The sequence below is a fragment of the Equus asinus genome, chromosome 14 (genome assembly GCF_041296235.1).
Source record: "Equus asinus isolate D_3611 breed Donkey chromosome 14, EquAss-T2T_v2, whole genome shotgun sequence".
Taxonomy (NCBI): domain Eukaryota; kingdom Metazoa; phylum Chordata; class Mammalia; order Perissodactyla; family Equidae; genus Equus; species Equus asinus.
The window spans coordinates 46,193,226-46,208,571 of NC_091803.1; the positions used below are offsets into that span (position 1 = coordinate 46,193,226).

The 15,346-nt window shown below is 45.4% G+C and overlaps 1 protein-coding gene across 1 annotated transcript in view; it reads left to right on the top strand.

The window, feature by feature from the left end:
- ADCY9 (adenylate cyclase 9) overlaps positions 1 to 15,346 on the top strand; it is a 111,033-nt gene that overhangs the window by 71,176 nt on the left and 24,511 nt on the right. The window contains exons 3-5 of the mRNA XM_044747721.2: positions 3,190 to 3,380; positions 12,681 to 12,785; positions 13,761 to 13,978. Of these exons, the coding sequence (XP_044603656.1) occupies positions 3,190 to 3,380; positions 12,681 to 12,785; positions 13,761 to 13,978 (514 nt within the window). The remainder of the gene's footprint in view (positions 1 to 3,189; positions 3,381 to 12,680; positions 12,786 to 13,760; positions 13,979 to 15,346) is intronic.

The following is a 15,346-nucleotide window of genomic DNA, read 5'->3' on the forward strand; positions in this document are numbered from 1 at the left end:
AGGTCACACAGTGAGGACGTGGTGGCTGGCCTTTCCTGAGCCTCGTGCCTGCTCATGACTCTTTCTCCCCGACCCGCTGTTGCCCCCAGTGTGAAGACTCCTGGAGCTGGTCTACATGCACCCTGCCCAGGCTCCAGCTCATATCTGGCCATTCCCTCACGCGCATTTCTGTTCCAGCCACACTAAACTCACTTCCGTCTCTTGACTATGCCTGGGAAAGGCTCCCTTTGGAGGGCCTGTTCACAGACTGTTCTAGTAACACCTATGGCCTGATGACGGCTGCCTCAACCCCTGCCCTGTTGGCTTTTGCTTGGCTAACCTCTCTTCATCTTTCAGTCCTCAGCTTGGGGGCACTTCATCCAGGAGGCCTTCCCTCACCCTCAGGTCCTTGCGAAGTGCCACCCTTCTGTGCTCCTCAGAGCACCCTTGCTTCCTTGTCCTGGGACTTTGTAGTCACACCTACCTGCTTTCTAGATCCCTCTTCAGGTGACGTTGACCCATACAGGTAGGGGTCATGGCTAACCTGTTCATTCTTGTCCTCTCAGCACCCATCACACTGTGTGGTAAACAGGAGGCACTTAATAAGTGTTTGGGGAAGGAGCAGTGACTCGGTAATCACAATTCAAAGTAACAACAGCAAACCTCAGGGATCTGCACCCCAAGGCAGTATTAGAGTTTGCAGCCACAGAGCTGGGTGGCTGTTGCTCCACATTCCCTGGTGGAGGGTGTGCTCTTGCTTTGAAGTAGTAGCTTCAGCATCCTGCACGGGTCTGTCGGATTCAGGCTTCAGCTCTTCAGGTGTGCTGGCTCAGCCTATTCCCTCTTTTTGTTGTCGTGCCTCCAGGAAAGGCCCCCATCACCTCTCTTGCAGGTCTGGAATACACAGGGAGGGCATAAGAAGCTACCTGACCAAGGACCCTTCCTGGGTTTGAGAAGGCTGAGAGCAGGGCCTCTCTGATCATCCTGGCTTCACATTCCCAGGGCAGTCTTCACCCACCAGGAGCAGCAGCCACAGACAGAGGAGCCCCAAGCCATTGGCATCTCAGAGAACGCTGTTCTGGGGTCAGGGCCAGCTACAGACGTAATGGAAAACCTCTCCCTTCAATGGCAGCTCCTCACCCCCTGTAATAAAAAAAGTCCTTCCTGGGGCCGGTCCCATGGCCATGTGGTTAAAGTTCTGTGTACTCCACTTCGGTGGCCCAGGCTCGCAGGTTTGGATCCCTGATGCGGACCTACTCCACTCATCAGCTGTGCTGTGGAGGCATCCCACATAGAAAATAGAGGAAGATTGGCATGGATGTTAGCTCAGGGTGAATCTTTCTCACCAAAAAAAAGTCCTTCTTCCCTCTGGTTCCCCAGGTGGCCCCGTGCAGTACCAGCTTGTGCTCTCCTGGGCCCCTCTCCCCAGCCACTGCCGGGTGACATATCTGTCATACTTGGGAGTCTGGGAGAGACCACTAGAGCAGCTCCTTGCACTTCTTCAGTGAAGCTGGGAAGAAGCCTGCCAGCTCTGAGAGTCCACAACACGTCAGAAATAGGACCCTTCCCTGGCAAGCCCACAGAGGTGGCATTTTTTGACTCTCCCCAGGCACAACGACAAAATCAGTTCAGTGTTGTCTGTGACAGAGTCTGAGAAATCCACACAAGGGTGCTTTTACTCTTCCATAACGTTCCAGTTCCCTTTCCATTTTAAGTTTACAGGTATAATTAGTTATAACTGTAATTGATCCTAAACACACACTGGGGAAAAAATACACAGAAGTTCAGGACCTAGGTAAAAGTGAGAATTTTACTGATCTCCTTTGGGGTCAGTTAGCACCTAAAATCATTCGTCTAAGTCTTTTGGTTCCCAGCTGTGATTTGGCTATACTCTAGGATGTCTCTGGGTGTCTCAGGGACTCTAGCCAAATTTTCAGAACAGTTGACTTAAAAACATACGCCACGTAATGTTTTTATGAGGAGAGAGGGAGATGAAGGAAGATGAAGTGTTGAAATGGTGGCATAATTATAAAATAATCAAGGGTTATTGATTAAGTAGCCCCTAGGTTATTTGATTAATTAATTTTAAAGCATTCATTAAGTTTGTTCCAAGTGTAAGAAACTGTATGGGTTCAGGAGTGTAGACACATCCCCTCTTGATGGAATCTTGCCCTGATGGCTTTCCTCTACCACCTTCTGTTGGAGCTTAAACTCTCCAAGACAGGGACCCTGTTCTCTTCTTGATTTTATTCTCCGTGTATAGCATACACCAGGCCTAAAATAAATGTTTATTGAATAAATTACATTGTCACTCCCTTCAATAAATTTGCAGTCTGATTAAATTCCAGTAAGGACTAACAATGGATTTCTTTTAATAAGGTTTTCTTCTTTTTCAGAAATTCCTTGGGTTCTGTTTGAAAAATCTTCTCCTTATTATTTTCCCAGCAGATAGTTCTTCTGAATTCCTGACCTACCTGCCTGTTAACAGCTACTTAACAGTGTAGCAGACATCAGTGTGATATTTCAGCCTTTCATGAGAATTGTAAAGATGTAGGTTAATTGTCCATTTAACCAACTTTTTTTTAATGAAGATTTTGTGAAAGAATAAAGTTCACATAGGCTGCAGCTTGACAAAAGCTGAATGTTCTTGCTGTGAATGTTTGGATCCAACAGAAAACAGATACTTGATAATTTGAATCGAGAGGTTTTAATTACGCCTGTCAATGCACATTGGTCTTACTTTTCATGCTAGTTTTGCAGTCCCTGACAGAGATAAAATGGTCTGTTCTCTAGATCATCCTTATGTCTAGACTGACCATTATAAATGTCAGTGACTATCGACAGATCGAAATAAACCCAGGAAATGTAGAGGGTCCACCAGCAGTTGGATCTGCTGCCTTCATAAAGAGATCAGGTGACCCTTTCAGGGAGGAACTTTCTAATGCTCATTTCAGTCCCTCGAGGTAAAATGTGCAGCCACTATTCAGAGAGAACTAATGTGAGTAAATGGTGTATCTTGGAGGCAAACGTTCTCCCTGAGGCTGCGTGTTTCTTTGAGAAGATCATGGAAGTCAACAGTACAATATGACTATTCACGTTTTCATTTTACTCTCAACTTTTCAGGAGCATGTCCTGCACAGAGAGCAAGATCGAGCTGCATTTCACCCAGCAGTGGTTTCAATCTGTGCTGATTGTAATTTTTATCCGTAGGTTTGAAGACATACCTGATAGCGGGTCAGAGAGCGAAGGAGTCTCGTTGCAGCTGTTCAGAGGCCTTGCTTTCTGGCTTTGAGGCCATTGACGGCTCACGGCTGTCCTCAGGCCCTAGGGGACAGGGGACAGCATCGCCAGGGAGTGTCAGTGACTTGGCGCAGACTGTCAAAACCTTTGATAACCTTAAGGTTAGTTTTTTTTTTCCTACTTCTAAAACTTTATATTAATTCTGCAGTAGAACGTGTGAAATAATAAGCAGCCTTCGGGTCTGTGGCAGATGACTTGGAATGCCCTTCAATTTGGTTTTTACAATTTTTTTTAATTAAGTATAAAGTTAGCAGCATTTTGCATTTTTAGTATCTTTGCTTTTTTAACATATTATGCACGTCCAGTTTCTTTCTACACTGCATAAAGATGCTTCTCACTTGAGTTATTTCTTTCTTTTTCTGCGACCTATGATGTCTTTTGAGATTTGTAAAAGCTAATGATAAATGATAGTAAAGGTGAGTCTCCTCGCATCTTGCTTGGAGAGCTGGTTGTATCATACTTCAGAGACCACTTTCTCAAGTGCTCTGACATCTCTTGAAATCCAGTGTTTTATGATTATTTTAAATTTGTGGGTGTGGCTGAATCTTGTGACGTAGCTTACTGAAAGAGTGCGGGCTTGCCAAGAACACTGTAGTATTTCATTATTGGAACAGAGCTCTCCTGGCGGCTGTCTAGAAATACCCAGTGCTCTCATAATAAACTACCAAGGAGTTATCGTGATGCGCTTTGGGCGTATGAAATCTTGCTCGTTTATGAGCTGTTCATCAATGTTCACATTTAATCTAGTTCCCGCACTGGTACCTCTTGTTTATTTTTACAGTTTAAATATTTGCCACTTTCTTTTTTTTTTTTGAGAGAGAGGCAGTTATAACAGGTCCACTTCACTATTTTGTACTCAACACAAAGATATATTGGTCAGGATCATGGCCTCTCATTATAGCTTTAATCCAGCATGTTCCTGCTTATCTACATTTATTGGTATTTTGGGCCAGATAACTCTCTGTGGTGGGGCCTGTCGTGTGCACTGCGAGATTTCCAGTAGCATCCCTGGCCTCCACTCACCAAATGCCAGTAGTGCCCCTTCCTTCCATTGTGACAACCAAGAATGTCCCCAGACATTGCCCAATGTCCCCTGAGGGTAAAATCACCCCCATTTGAGAACCCGCGGGGCAGGGTGTGAAACCCTGAGCCCCCCCACTCTCTGGCACCTGCGCGTAACAGGGAACATATCTGAAATTTCCTGAACGCCTGCGTGCTTTCCAGACAGCCTCTTTGCTCGGGTGGATGTTCTGCAGCAGCAGCAGGAGGAGCTCTGGGCTGCAGGCCGTCCCTGAGCGCGGGCAGGGAGGACTGTGTGGGGAGGCGTACAGAACGTGCTTCCCAACGCGGTTTCCTCCCGGCTTCAAACTGAGCTGCATTTAAGGAGAGAAATAGAGCTCAAAGCCAAAAACAAATGACTTGTTAGGTTTGTCTGCCATTTTAGATCGTGTTTGTGTGTGTGTCTGTCCATTAGGGAGTGTAGTTGCTGACTTCACCCTATCACGTACTTGCAATTTTAGTGACAGCGATTCTGTGCTAAATTGCCCTAAGAAGGTTTTCTCTCACCCCGAAAGAACATTTCTTGTTCTAGTTATATGTGAACATATTTATATATTTTAAAAATCTGGATGGATAAAAACTATTTAGCGTATTCTGTTGCCATTTATAAATTTTCCAAATAATCATTGAACATTTTCTGAAAATCTTGTGATCTATTACATTGACTGTGTGTGCCAAAAGGAATTTGAGCAACAAAAGAAAAGGATCTTTGTGTCCCTTCCACGAGGGAAAGATGAGTTGAATCTTGAAGCATAATTTCTGGGCTATTTCCATGGTGTTGGAGGGGATAGTAAGACAACTGAGATGAGGGCTGCCCAGAAAGTAGAATTCCTTGGACTCACAGTTAGAGTGGAAGGAGTGTGAAGAGATAGAAGACCTGGTCTCCACTCCAGGCTTTGCCGCTGTGGGGAGGTCCTCCTCCCCAGTGTAATGCAGTGATTCCCAAAGTGTGATCCCTCGAGCAGTAGTTTCTCAGATTGGAAATAGGAGTCAAGTGCAGAAAAAGGGTTCTGTGGTCAAGTAAATTTAGAAAGTTCTGGGTCCAACAGCCCTGCAAGGGTTTCTTTGATGTAGGACCTCTCAGAGCCTTTAGTATGCTACTCTGCCTCACTGGGTCTCTGGAGAGGGATGTGGTATATAGCGTTCTCAGGCCTTTTTGACCACAGATTTCTTTTTTCAAGGTGCATTTTTGGGGGAATGTTGGTCTAGTGGAAGGAGTTTAATGCAAGAACCAAGAAATTAGAGAAAAGATGTCCCGTAAATATTCCTAAGTGAGTACATGTGTGTCTTGGTCTTGTTCCTTTCAGCTGCAATGCTCGTTGCTTCCCTTTTCCTATAAACTCCTCTCTTCCTTTCACGGTTCAGCTTTGTTATAGTTTTCCCTGGCTCCTCCAGCTAATGAGGCTGTCTCTCCCATCTAAATTCTTAGTTCATTTAGTCTGTACCACTTGGCTGTAACATACACAGTCTTCACTATTTACTTATGTTTCTTACGTACTTTCTTGTGCTCTTTGAATGCAGGGCCCATGTGTTGAATAACTTATATTTTCCCAAAGTGTCCAGTATGGTGCCTGTCATGTAATAGACAATTACAACTTTCTTTTGGCTTAACTTTTCAATTCTTTAATGACACGCAGAGAGCTCTAACTCTGCAGAGCTAGACTAAGAAGGACTGGACTCAGAAGTCTGGGCAGAACTAAAAAGGACCAAAGTAATGTCTGTGAAGCATTGTTGTCCACTCCTAGCACACATGTCCTGTGTGTCTGTAGGTTACCTCCCAGTTCATAGCTGGAGAATTCTTACCTAATATTTCATAAAATTGTCTGAGTACTATGATGACTTATCAAGAAGCAGTAATGATGTCAAAGAACAGGGGCTTTGGCCCTGAGGCCGTAGCTCAGGAGGAGTCCTTCCCACAGCCAAGCCTTGGCTTCTTAAGTGACTGGCAGCGAGAGTTGCTCAATAGGAATGCCCTGGCATTGCATAGCACAGGGAGTGGGGTACTGCCAGCACCGTGGCACTCAGCTCTCTGAACCTGAGCTTGCAAAGCTACCTCTAGAGTTTGGGGTGGGGGCAGGAGGAGTCAAGAAGGGAGTCAGGGAATGAGCAGTTAGAGACAAGGACCCTACATGTCAGTGTCAGGGAAAGCAGCTCTAGTGCCATGGGAAGGGCGGAACTTAAGATCGAGGATCCGTCTCAAAGCCTTGGCTTTGAGACTGAACAAGTCACTTAATTTCTCTAGGCCACAGCAAAATGGTGATGGCGAGGCGGTCTCTCAGGGTTGTTGTGAAGGTTAACTGAGGTAATGCCCGCTAACGCAGGGCTTGGAGCAGAAGCTCAGTTCACACCAGGACGTGCATTCATTTGCTCTGTGGGGAGCAGTGGACACTGACCACAGTTGGAATAAAGAAGGACAGGAGGAGGCAGAGATGCTGTTTAGATTCACCCACAAGGAGCCAATGAATCTCTCGGGAAAGTCTTGCCTTCTCTGTTCTGACTTAAGGGAAGTTCTTCAGTTTTGCAGCTGACCGTTGCTGTAGGGGATATAACCACATCACAAATGTGACATGGGAGCATGGGCACCCTGGCCTGTTTAGTGTGACCTCGGCTCTGCAGTGCGTGTCTGCTGCTCATTTATCATGAATGCTGTGGGTGATGGACTCCATATGCCAATAAAAATAGCTGGTCTAACGTCTTCTTGAAGAACAAAGAAAATGAAAACCAAAGATTTCAAAGATTGTGGTTTTTTTATCACATCGGTCCTAGTCAGTGAACCATGTGAGCTGTGAAAGCATCTTAGTTCACCCCTGAAAGACCTCACTGGAAATGCACCTGCTTGGCCAGTCTTTGTGAGTTTACCTTAATCTGTGATTCAGAGCCGGGGGCTGTGCGCTCACGGGCGTTTCTACATGTGCAGTTGGTAATGAGGCTAATGAGGTGGATTTACCCACATGGGGCCATTCAGAGAGGACCTGTCTGGTTTTCAAAAGGGTTTTATACTTTCCCTTTGAGGTCACCAGCCCTGGGGACCCTCCTGTGACAGTTGCCATGACTTTTTTAATGACTCTAAATAAATGATCACTTCTTTATCTCCTTGTTATTTGTATATAAAATCATGAATAGGCTCAGTTGGCTCAGTTTGAGGAAGAGAGGGCCTTTTAGTTCATTACAGAAATAGAAAAGGTAATAGATTTCTCTCTCTCTATATATATATATGTAGCTTAGACATTAAATATTTATTATAAATGGTGGTCTGAATAGTGGTAATGGTTGCAAAATTCTGTAAATATACTAAAAGCTCTCAAATTATACACTTGAGATGGGTGAATTGCATAGTATGTGAATGATTTCTCAATAAATGTCACAAAAAGAAGTAAATAGTAGTGCGAATGCTGGCTCTGAAATATGGATGTAAAATAAGTTTTTTTAAAAAAGACTTTTCAAGTTTTATCCATCTTTTCAGCCATGTGTGTTTCCTTCAGTTAGGAGAAAGCACATCACATAGAAGCTGATAACTCTCCCTTGAGAAGGATTCCAGCTGCTAGAGGTAGGAGGGATGGGGGAAGAGGGGACCGCTGTGAGAAGAGGGCAGTAATAATTGCTGCAGGCAAGTCCATTGATGAATTCTAGATAGTGGGTAAAAGTTCAAGGAGAAACAGGATATTTCTGTAGCCTCCAAGCATCTCCCCCTAGATATTTTTTCGTTATAAAGTGGACAATAGTAACTGGACAGTGGGAAACCCGGTAGGTGCCACCTCACCAGGTGATGAAGATAGTGTCACAACAAATAAAACTAGCAGGGTCATGTAGCCCCTGATGGGACGTGCTGAGAGGGCACATCCCCTCTGGGATTCTTCCCCCAAATCTGAAACCTCAGTCGACTTGTGAGAAAACATCAGACAAATCCAGATTCAAGAACGGTATTCAAAATACCTGACCAGGACCCTTCAAAAGTGGGAAGGTCCGTGAAGACAAGGAAAGCCCAAGGAACTGCCACAGACGGGAGGACACTAAAGAGATGTGGCAACTAAATGCAGCGTCGGATCCCGGAACAGGAAAAGGACTTTAGGGGAAAAACTGGGAAATCTGAATCAAGTCTGTAGTTTCCATAATAGTACGGGGCCAGTGTTAATTTCTTAGTTTTGAAAGCTATGCTGTGGTTAATGTAAGATGCTGCCATTAAGGGAAGCTGGTGAAGGACATGTGGGAACTCTCTGAACTATCTTTCCCTCTCTGTGTACGTCTAAAATCATTTCACAGTTTAAAATTTTAATATATATGTATTAAATTGTTACTATATTTATACTATTTTAATTATATTTTGTAATATAAGTATATTTATATTATACATTACACATGAATTGAAATGGAAAGATATGTCCACCTCAGGGAGTAAAGTATTGCACATAAATGAAATTTCCCAAAACACCAAATATTTTCTTATTTTGACTTCCTGATGGGATATTACTGCAACATGGTAACAGTCTCCTTGCCTTATCAGCCTCAGTTATTCAACGCAGTGGTCACTGGGGGCTCAGGAATCTGAGCAGGGTTCTGTGACTCGACATTCCAGGACTGGGAGCTCTTATGCCTGTTTTTACAGGTGTTTGTTTTGTTTGGTAGTTGTTTTGCCTCCAGGATTCTCTGTTAATGCTTCTGGATGCGTTTCTTTTTCTGTAACAATTATCACTTCTATTTTCCTCTAATATTCTACTTCTCTTTTTCTCTAGTGTTTTGTTAGCAGAAATCATCTATTTGGAAGTATTCATGCCTGTGCTAATCCGCATGCTTAAATGACGATGCATTGACCCAACGTTGAGTGGCATGCAGTGGCATGTAGGGTGACTTCTGCCCCACATCGCAGGCAGTTCCTGTTCACTTGGAGACATCATGTGCATGCTTAGGGCCCAGGGCGCTGCTACCTGCACTTAAACTCTTTGCTACCATTTTCAAACTGTGTGACTCTGGGCAAGTCCCTGCCCTTTTCTGCCTCAGTTTGCTCATGTGTAAAATGGGGCTAATCATGTGTCTGCTTCATGAGTGCTTATAAGGACTAAATAAATTGATACAGGCAAAGAACTTGGAATGGGCCTCAGTACCTCGTACGTGCTGTTAATGTCGCATGTTCCTGTCTGCCATGTTCAACCTGAGTTTCAATTTTGGGAGCAAGGGATGCTTCTCCTAGTCACCGGACAGCTTGCTAAACAGTCGTGTTCAGCAGACTAAACAGGCAAAGCCAGGGCTTTTCTGATGTTGTTTCCTCCTCATTTCTCAGAAAAGAGGTTTCCCTGCTCCCTCCCTTGACAGTTATGAAAAAGGACAGCTGTTGGCTTAGAAATGATTTATCTTGTGAAGAGAAATAGCCTTGAAGAAAAAACCATTTTATAGCTCTGTGCCATAAATTCTGAACAGAATGTAGGGTGCATGTATTGAAATGTGTTAAAAACAAATGCAAATATGCCCAAGTGTGTTAGAGAAATAGTTATAATCTTCCCTCCAAAGCCCACGTCTGCGTTGGGGGAAGGAGCAAAGATAATCTGAGAAAATGCAGAGTTTGCTCTTGGGTGTTGTCCAGGGGATCTCGAGTTTCCCAGGCCACAGCCAGCACAGTCCTTGGCCCGCACAGTACTCTGTCCTGGGGACCTGAGCTGGTCTTGATGAAGCTTCCCTTGGAGCCAGTGTGCCAATACTGCCACTTAAAAGAGTCAGGAGGTGGTCATAACTGCTTCGGTCACTTCAGGGAAATGAGGCCCAGGAGGTCAAAGTGCCAGGATTATTCTTGGGTCCTCCTTAAGCCAGGAAAGGAGGCCAGAGAGATGCTGCTTGGTGGTCCAGAGCCGGGATCCCTGTAGTCTGGTCCCTGCTGTTGTGTCCTTTGTGTCCTAAGAGTGATCACTTTTGCCTCGCAGTGTTGCTATGAGGATTAGTTGAGATGAAGTATACGAGCTTGCAGACGTCGCATGGATGAGGACCTGGTTACTGTTCCTGGGATGTCCTCAGCAATAGGCGTTTCTAAATCGTAGCAGCTGCTCATTAGAACTGTGGTTTCTCTCTGTGTGCCCGCCCCCGTTGCGTCCCTGCAAGTCAGTGGCCCAGGCCTGCCTCCAAGGTGGCAAGGTACCCCAGATAGTTGCCTAAAGTCTGGAATACTTTTCCCCGTGAGGGCTTGTCGTGGACAGAGATGCTGGCAGCTGTGCAGGGGGAGAGACCAACATTGAATGGGTTGGCAAATATTTCGCAGAGGTGTCTCCATGCTTGGCAAAAACCAGCATGTGAGATTTTTTTAACTTGATTAAAATGAAGCCAGAAAATAGTTCAAGGAAAATTGCTGTGGAGGCTGGAGAGGGGAAACAAACTCACCCACCATTGCGTGGTGGGGCCCTCGTGGTGCAGCAGGGGCTCTCACTACGTATCAGAAGGGAATGTAGAGATATGAGAAGGTCTCCATCAGGGCAGATGGATTTCTCAAAGATTTTTTGTTTCATTTGTTTGAAAGTTTTTTTTAAAATTTTTTTTCAAGGAAGATTATCCCTGAGGAACATCTGCCAATCCTCCTTCTCTTTTTTCTGAGGAAGACTGGCCCTCAGCTAACATCCCTGCCCATCTTCCTCTACTTTATATGTGGGACGCCTACCACAACATGGCTTGCCACACGGTGCCATGTCTGCACCTGGGATCCGAACTGGCAAACCCCGGCCCACCAAAGCGGAACGTGCGCATTTAACCGCTGTGCCCCTGGGCCGGCCCCTGTTTTAAAGTTTTAGTCAATGAAGTTTCCCACAAAAAAGGAAAGTAGCTGAAGAAGAAATAGAACAACAAAGAGCCACATTTTCAAAGTGCGACCAAATGGTCTGCACTGGATCCACATGATGCAAGTTCCCAGGGCCGCCTTGCTGCAGGAGGGCCTGGAGTCCACTGCTGGTTCTCCTGCCCACCCCCCGCCACCTCCCCACTCCCCAGACAAAGCTGCTGTGGGAATGCAGAGTAAGCAGTGAACACTGTTCAGGCCGTTGGGGTCCCGATCACAGGTGCTGCTCTCTACTGCTTGACGTGTGGCCCCAAGGAGCCCCCAAACCTCCCTGAGCGCAGGCTCCTAGACCATTTAAGAGCACCCGGGCTCCGACAACGTATGTCTATACCTTCATTTCCTGAGGCTCTTTTGTGGGCAGCTCTGTAAGACGTCACCTCCGTATTAGAACATTTTGTCAAACCGGGGTACAGGCCACGTAGGCTCTGTCAGAGGGATGTAGCTTTGAGTTTGCCCAATTGTGAAGACCACTGCCCTAGGCTCCCCCCGTCCCTGTGGGCACTCGCAGTCTCCACTGGTCTTCCAACCCCTTGGCAGCCGAGACCTTCAGAGAGGGTGTGGTGTCTGAAGTTGTGTGGCCTTGTAGCATTTCTGAGGAATCCTTTGCAGAGGGTGTGTGCCCTCTGGTGTCCAATAGGCTTGATGGTCACTTCCGCATATTTGTGGCTCTAAATGCATAAAACATCTTACATGTGTAAAGCCAGTGCGCCATGGGGAATTCCTGAGAAGCAGATGGCCTGTTCTTAAAATGCATTGAGGAGAGAAAAATGTTTAGAACCAAATTGATGCCAAGAGATACCTGAAAAACAAGTGGCCACACCAGAGTAGACACCAAGGACGGCTGTCCTGTCTGTGATCAAGGATGTTAAATTATCAGATGCACTGTCTTCATAACCAGAGAGAACAGTGGCCAGAAGTTTTGATATTAAGTACCAACATTTACTAAGCACTCAGTAACACTTCAGGTGGAGCCAAGGTTGTGTGGCTATCACCACAATTTTAGAACATTTTCATCACCCCAAAAAGAGTCATTCCCCATTCCCTTATCCCCCCACCCCTGGCAACCACCAGCCTCCTTTCCATCTCTATGGATTTGCCTTTTCTGGACATTTTATACAGATGGAGTCATGTGATGTGGCCTTTTATGTCTGACTTCTTTCACTGAGCATAATGTTTTCAAGGTTCATCCACATTGTAGCATGAATCAGTACTTCATTCCTTTTGATAGCTGGATGATATTCCATTATATGGACATACCAGATTTTGTTGATCCACTCATCTGTTGATGGACATTTGAGTTGCTTCTACTTTTTGACCATTGTGGAACCTTCATGTGTGGGTCCTTGTGTGGACATGTTTCCACTTTCAGTTCGCTGGTTCATTTTTAACTCATCCTTGAGTGGTTCAGTAAACCTTCCATTTGGTTACAACCATTCTGTGTGACAGCAAATTGCAACAGCAGCAGACTTGTTTGAATCAGGAATTGTGGTCTTGTTTTCTAGTTAAGTTCCTATGGTATGTGTTTTTCTTGTAGACCTGCCCTTCATGCGGAATCACGTTTGCTCCCAAATCAGAAGCTGGTGCAGAAGGAGGAGCAGTGCAAAATGGCTGTCAAGAGGAGCATAAAAACAGCACCAAGGTGACAAGCTTTTGGCTGTTGTTCCTGTCAGTTCCTCTCCTGGCGCATCCCCCTGGGTTACATTGCTGTCTTACTAACCTCTCAGTTCTGAGAATAACCCCTCATAGGCGACATGATTCTGTACCTCCTAATCCTTTAGGTTTTGAATGGACTGATAAAGGACAGGATGGAGAGTCAGAGCTAAGCCCTGTGAAGTAGGATAATCACATGCTGAACTGGGTGGGACCCCCTGACGGGCAGTAAGAGTTTAAAGACGTGTGGTTTGGAGCAGTCAGGGAAAGTTTGTGGGGCTGGAGGCTGGACTCAACACGAGGTAGAATGTGGATCTGCAAAGGGAAGAGGGCAATCCTCAGGATGAGAGGTGCATCAGAAAGAGGGGTTTAGGGATATGGACAGCAGCAAGGAAGGTGCTGGAGAAGGCTCACTCAGAGACTGAGCCGGGACTGGGGTGGGAAGCAGAGTAGAGACCAACCTGAGAGCCTTTCAGGCAAGCCTATGAATCTCATCCTCCACCCGTGTGTCATCTGCCCAGACTTGTGCGATGCTGGGTCAGTCCATGTCTCTCTCAGCCCGTACGGCTCTGGGTTTCCTTTCCCTGGATCCCCTCCCTGTACTTCCTTTGAGGCGCCCAAACCTTCCCCCCGGCCCTCTGGAATGCTGGTTCTGTGGTCAGCAAACTCCAAGATCCTCAACTCTTCCCTTGGTCTTCTCTCCCCTTCCTCACTGACTCCTCCCACGATGTCACTTTCCTGGCTGCCTGAATGCCTGGAGATGCAGTCTGACGAACGAGGGGAATGGAGATGCAGCTGGGCGGAGAGGTTGATTGTTCGCATTAGAACAGGGATTTGAAGGTGCAGGTGGAAATGCGCAGTGCACAATCCAGCGGGGCTCCAATGGCAGACAGGCTGGGCGGAATAGCACTGCTGCATGCACACGCTTCAACCTCTGTGTCTGCTCCCCCTTGTCTTGCGGCAGGCTTCTGGAGGACCTAATTCCAAAACGCAAAACGGACTTCTGAGCCCTCCCCAGGAAGAGAAGCTCACCAACAGTCAGACCTCCCTGTGCGAGATCTTACAGGAAAAGGGAAGGTGGGCAGGTGTGAGCTTGGACCAGTCAGCTCTCCTTCCACTGAGATTCAAGAACATCCGGGAGAAAACAGACGCCCATTTTGTTGATGTTATCAAAGAAGACAGGTAAGAGTGGAGCCATTTGCACTGAAGTAAAGATTTGCAGGTAGAAGCCTCTCCCTTTTTCTGAATTACTCTATTCCCCACGTGTTTGCACTCCATTGTCAGTATATTACTTTATTTTGAAGTAATTTGAAGCTTACAGAAAAGTTGCATGAATAGTACAAAGAATTCCCTTCATGCTCTTTGCCCAGTTTTCCAACTTTTAACATTTTACTATGTTTGCTTTATTCTCCTTTCTCTCTCTCTCTGAAATTAATTTTTTATTTTTTCTGAACCATTTGACAGTAAGTTGAATACATCATGCTAGCACTTTACCCCTTAATACTATATCTCCTAAAAACAAGGATGTTCTTTTATATAATCAGTTACCAAATTCAGGAAATTTAACATTGGTGAGATATTGTATCTAATCTACAGTTCATATTCCAATTTTGTCAATTGGTCCAATGTCCTTGATAGCACTCCCTTTCCCTCTAGTGCAGGACCCAGTCCAGGATCACATATTGCGTATGTAGTTGTCATCCCTCTTTAGTCATTTTAACTCTGGGACAGTTCCTTGGTCTTTCATGATGTTGACATTTTTGAAAAATGCAGGCCCCGTTGTTTTATAAAACATTCCTGAAGTTGGATTTGTGTGGTGTTTCCTCATGATTACATTTGGGCTGTGCATCTCTGCCAGATGCTGATGTGTCCTTCTCAGGTATCATATCCAGAGGCACGTGGTGCCTGTCTGTCCTTCGTCAGTGGTAGTAATTTTGATCAACCAGGCAAGTATTGCCAACTTCTCCAATCTATAGTTATTATTTTCTCCTTGTGACTAATAAGCAATCCTTGGGAAGATACTTTAAGATCGTGATATCCCACTCCTCACTCCTCATCAAACTTCCCTAGATTTAATCTCCACTGATGGTTCTTGCCTGAAACAGTCTTTTCTGCGATGGTTTAAAAAGGCGCCTTGTCTACTCCAGCACCAACTGCACACTTATCATTTCGCTCTGAGCTTTCCACTATAAACAAGAGCCCTTCCCCATTTATTGCTTTATCTATCCATCTATTACCAACCTGGACTCATGGAAGCCTGTTTTACTTAATAGGATGTATTACATCACTATCCTTATTATAGTTTGATGCTCTAGTTGTCCTGAATCTGGCCATTGGGAGCCCCCCCTTCAGGCTGGGTCTTGTGTCCTTTTGACATGACTCCATCATTTGTTTTGAGCAATTTCTTACATTCTAGCACAACAGGCTACTCCAGGCTCATTTTATATCTTTCCTGCCCCAGCTTAGGAATCACCCATTTCTTGAAAGAGCCCTGGCTCCTTTTAGTGAAGAATGATATTTAGATATATTAGTTATTAATGTCTAATTTAA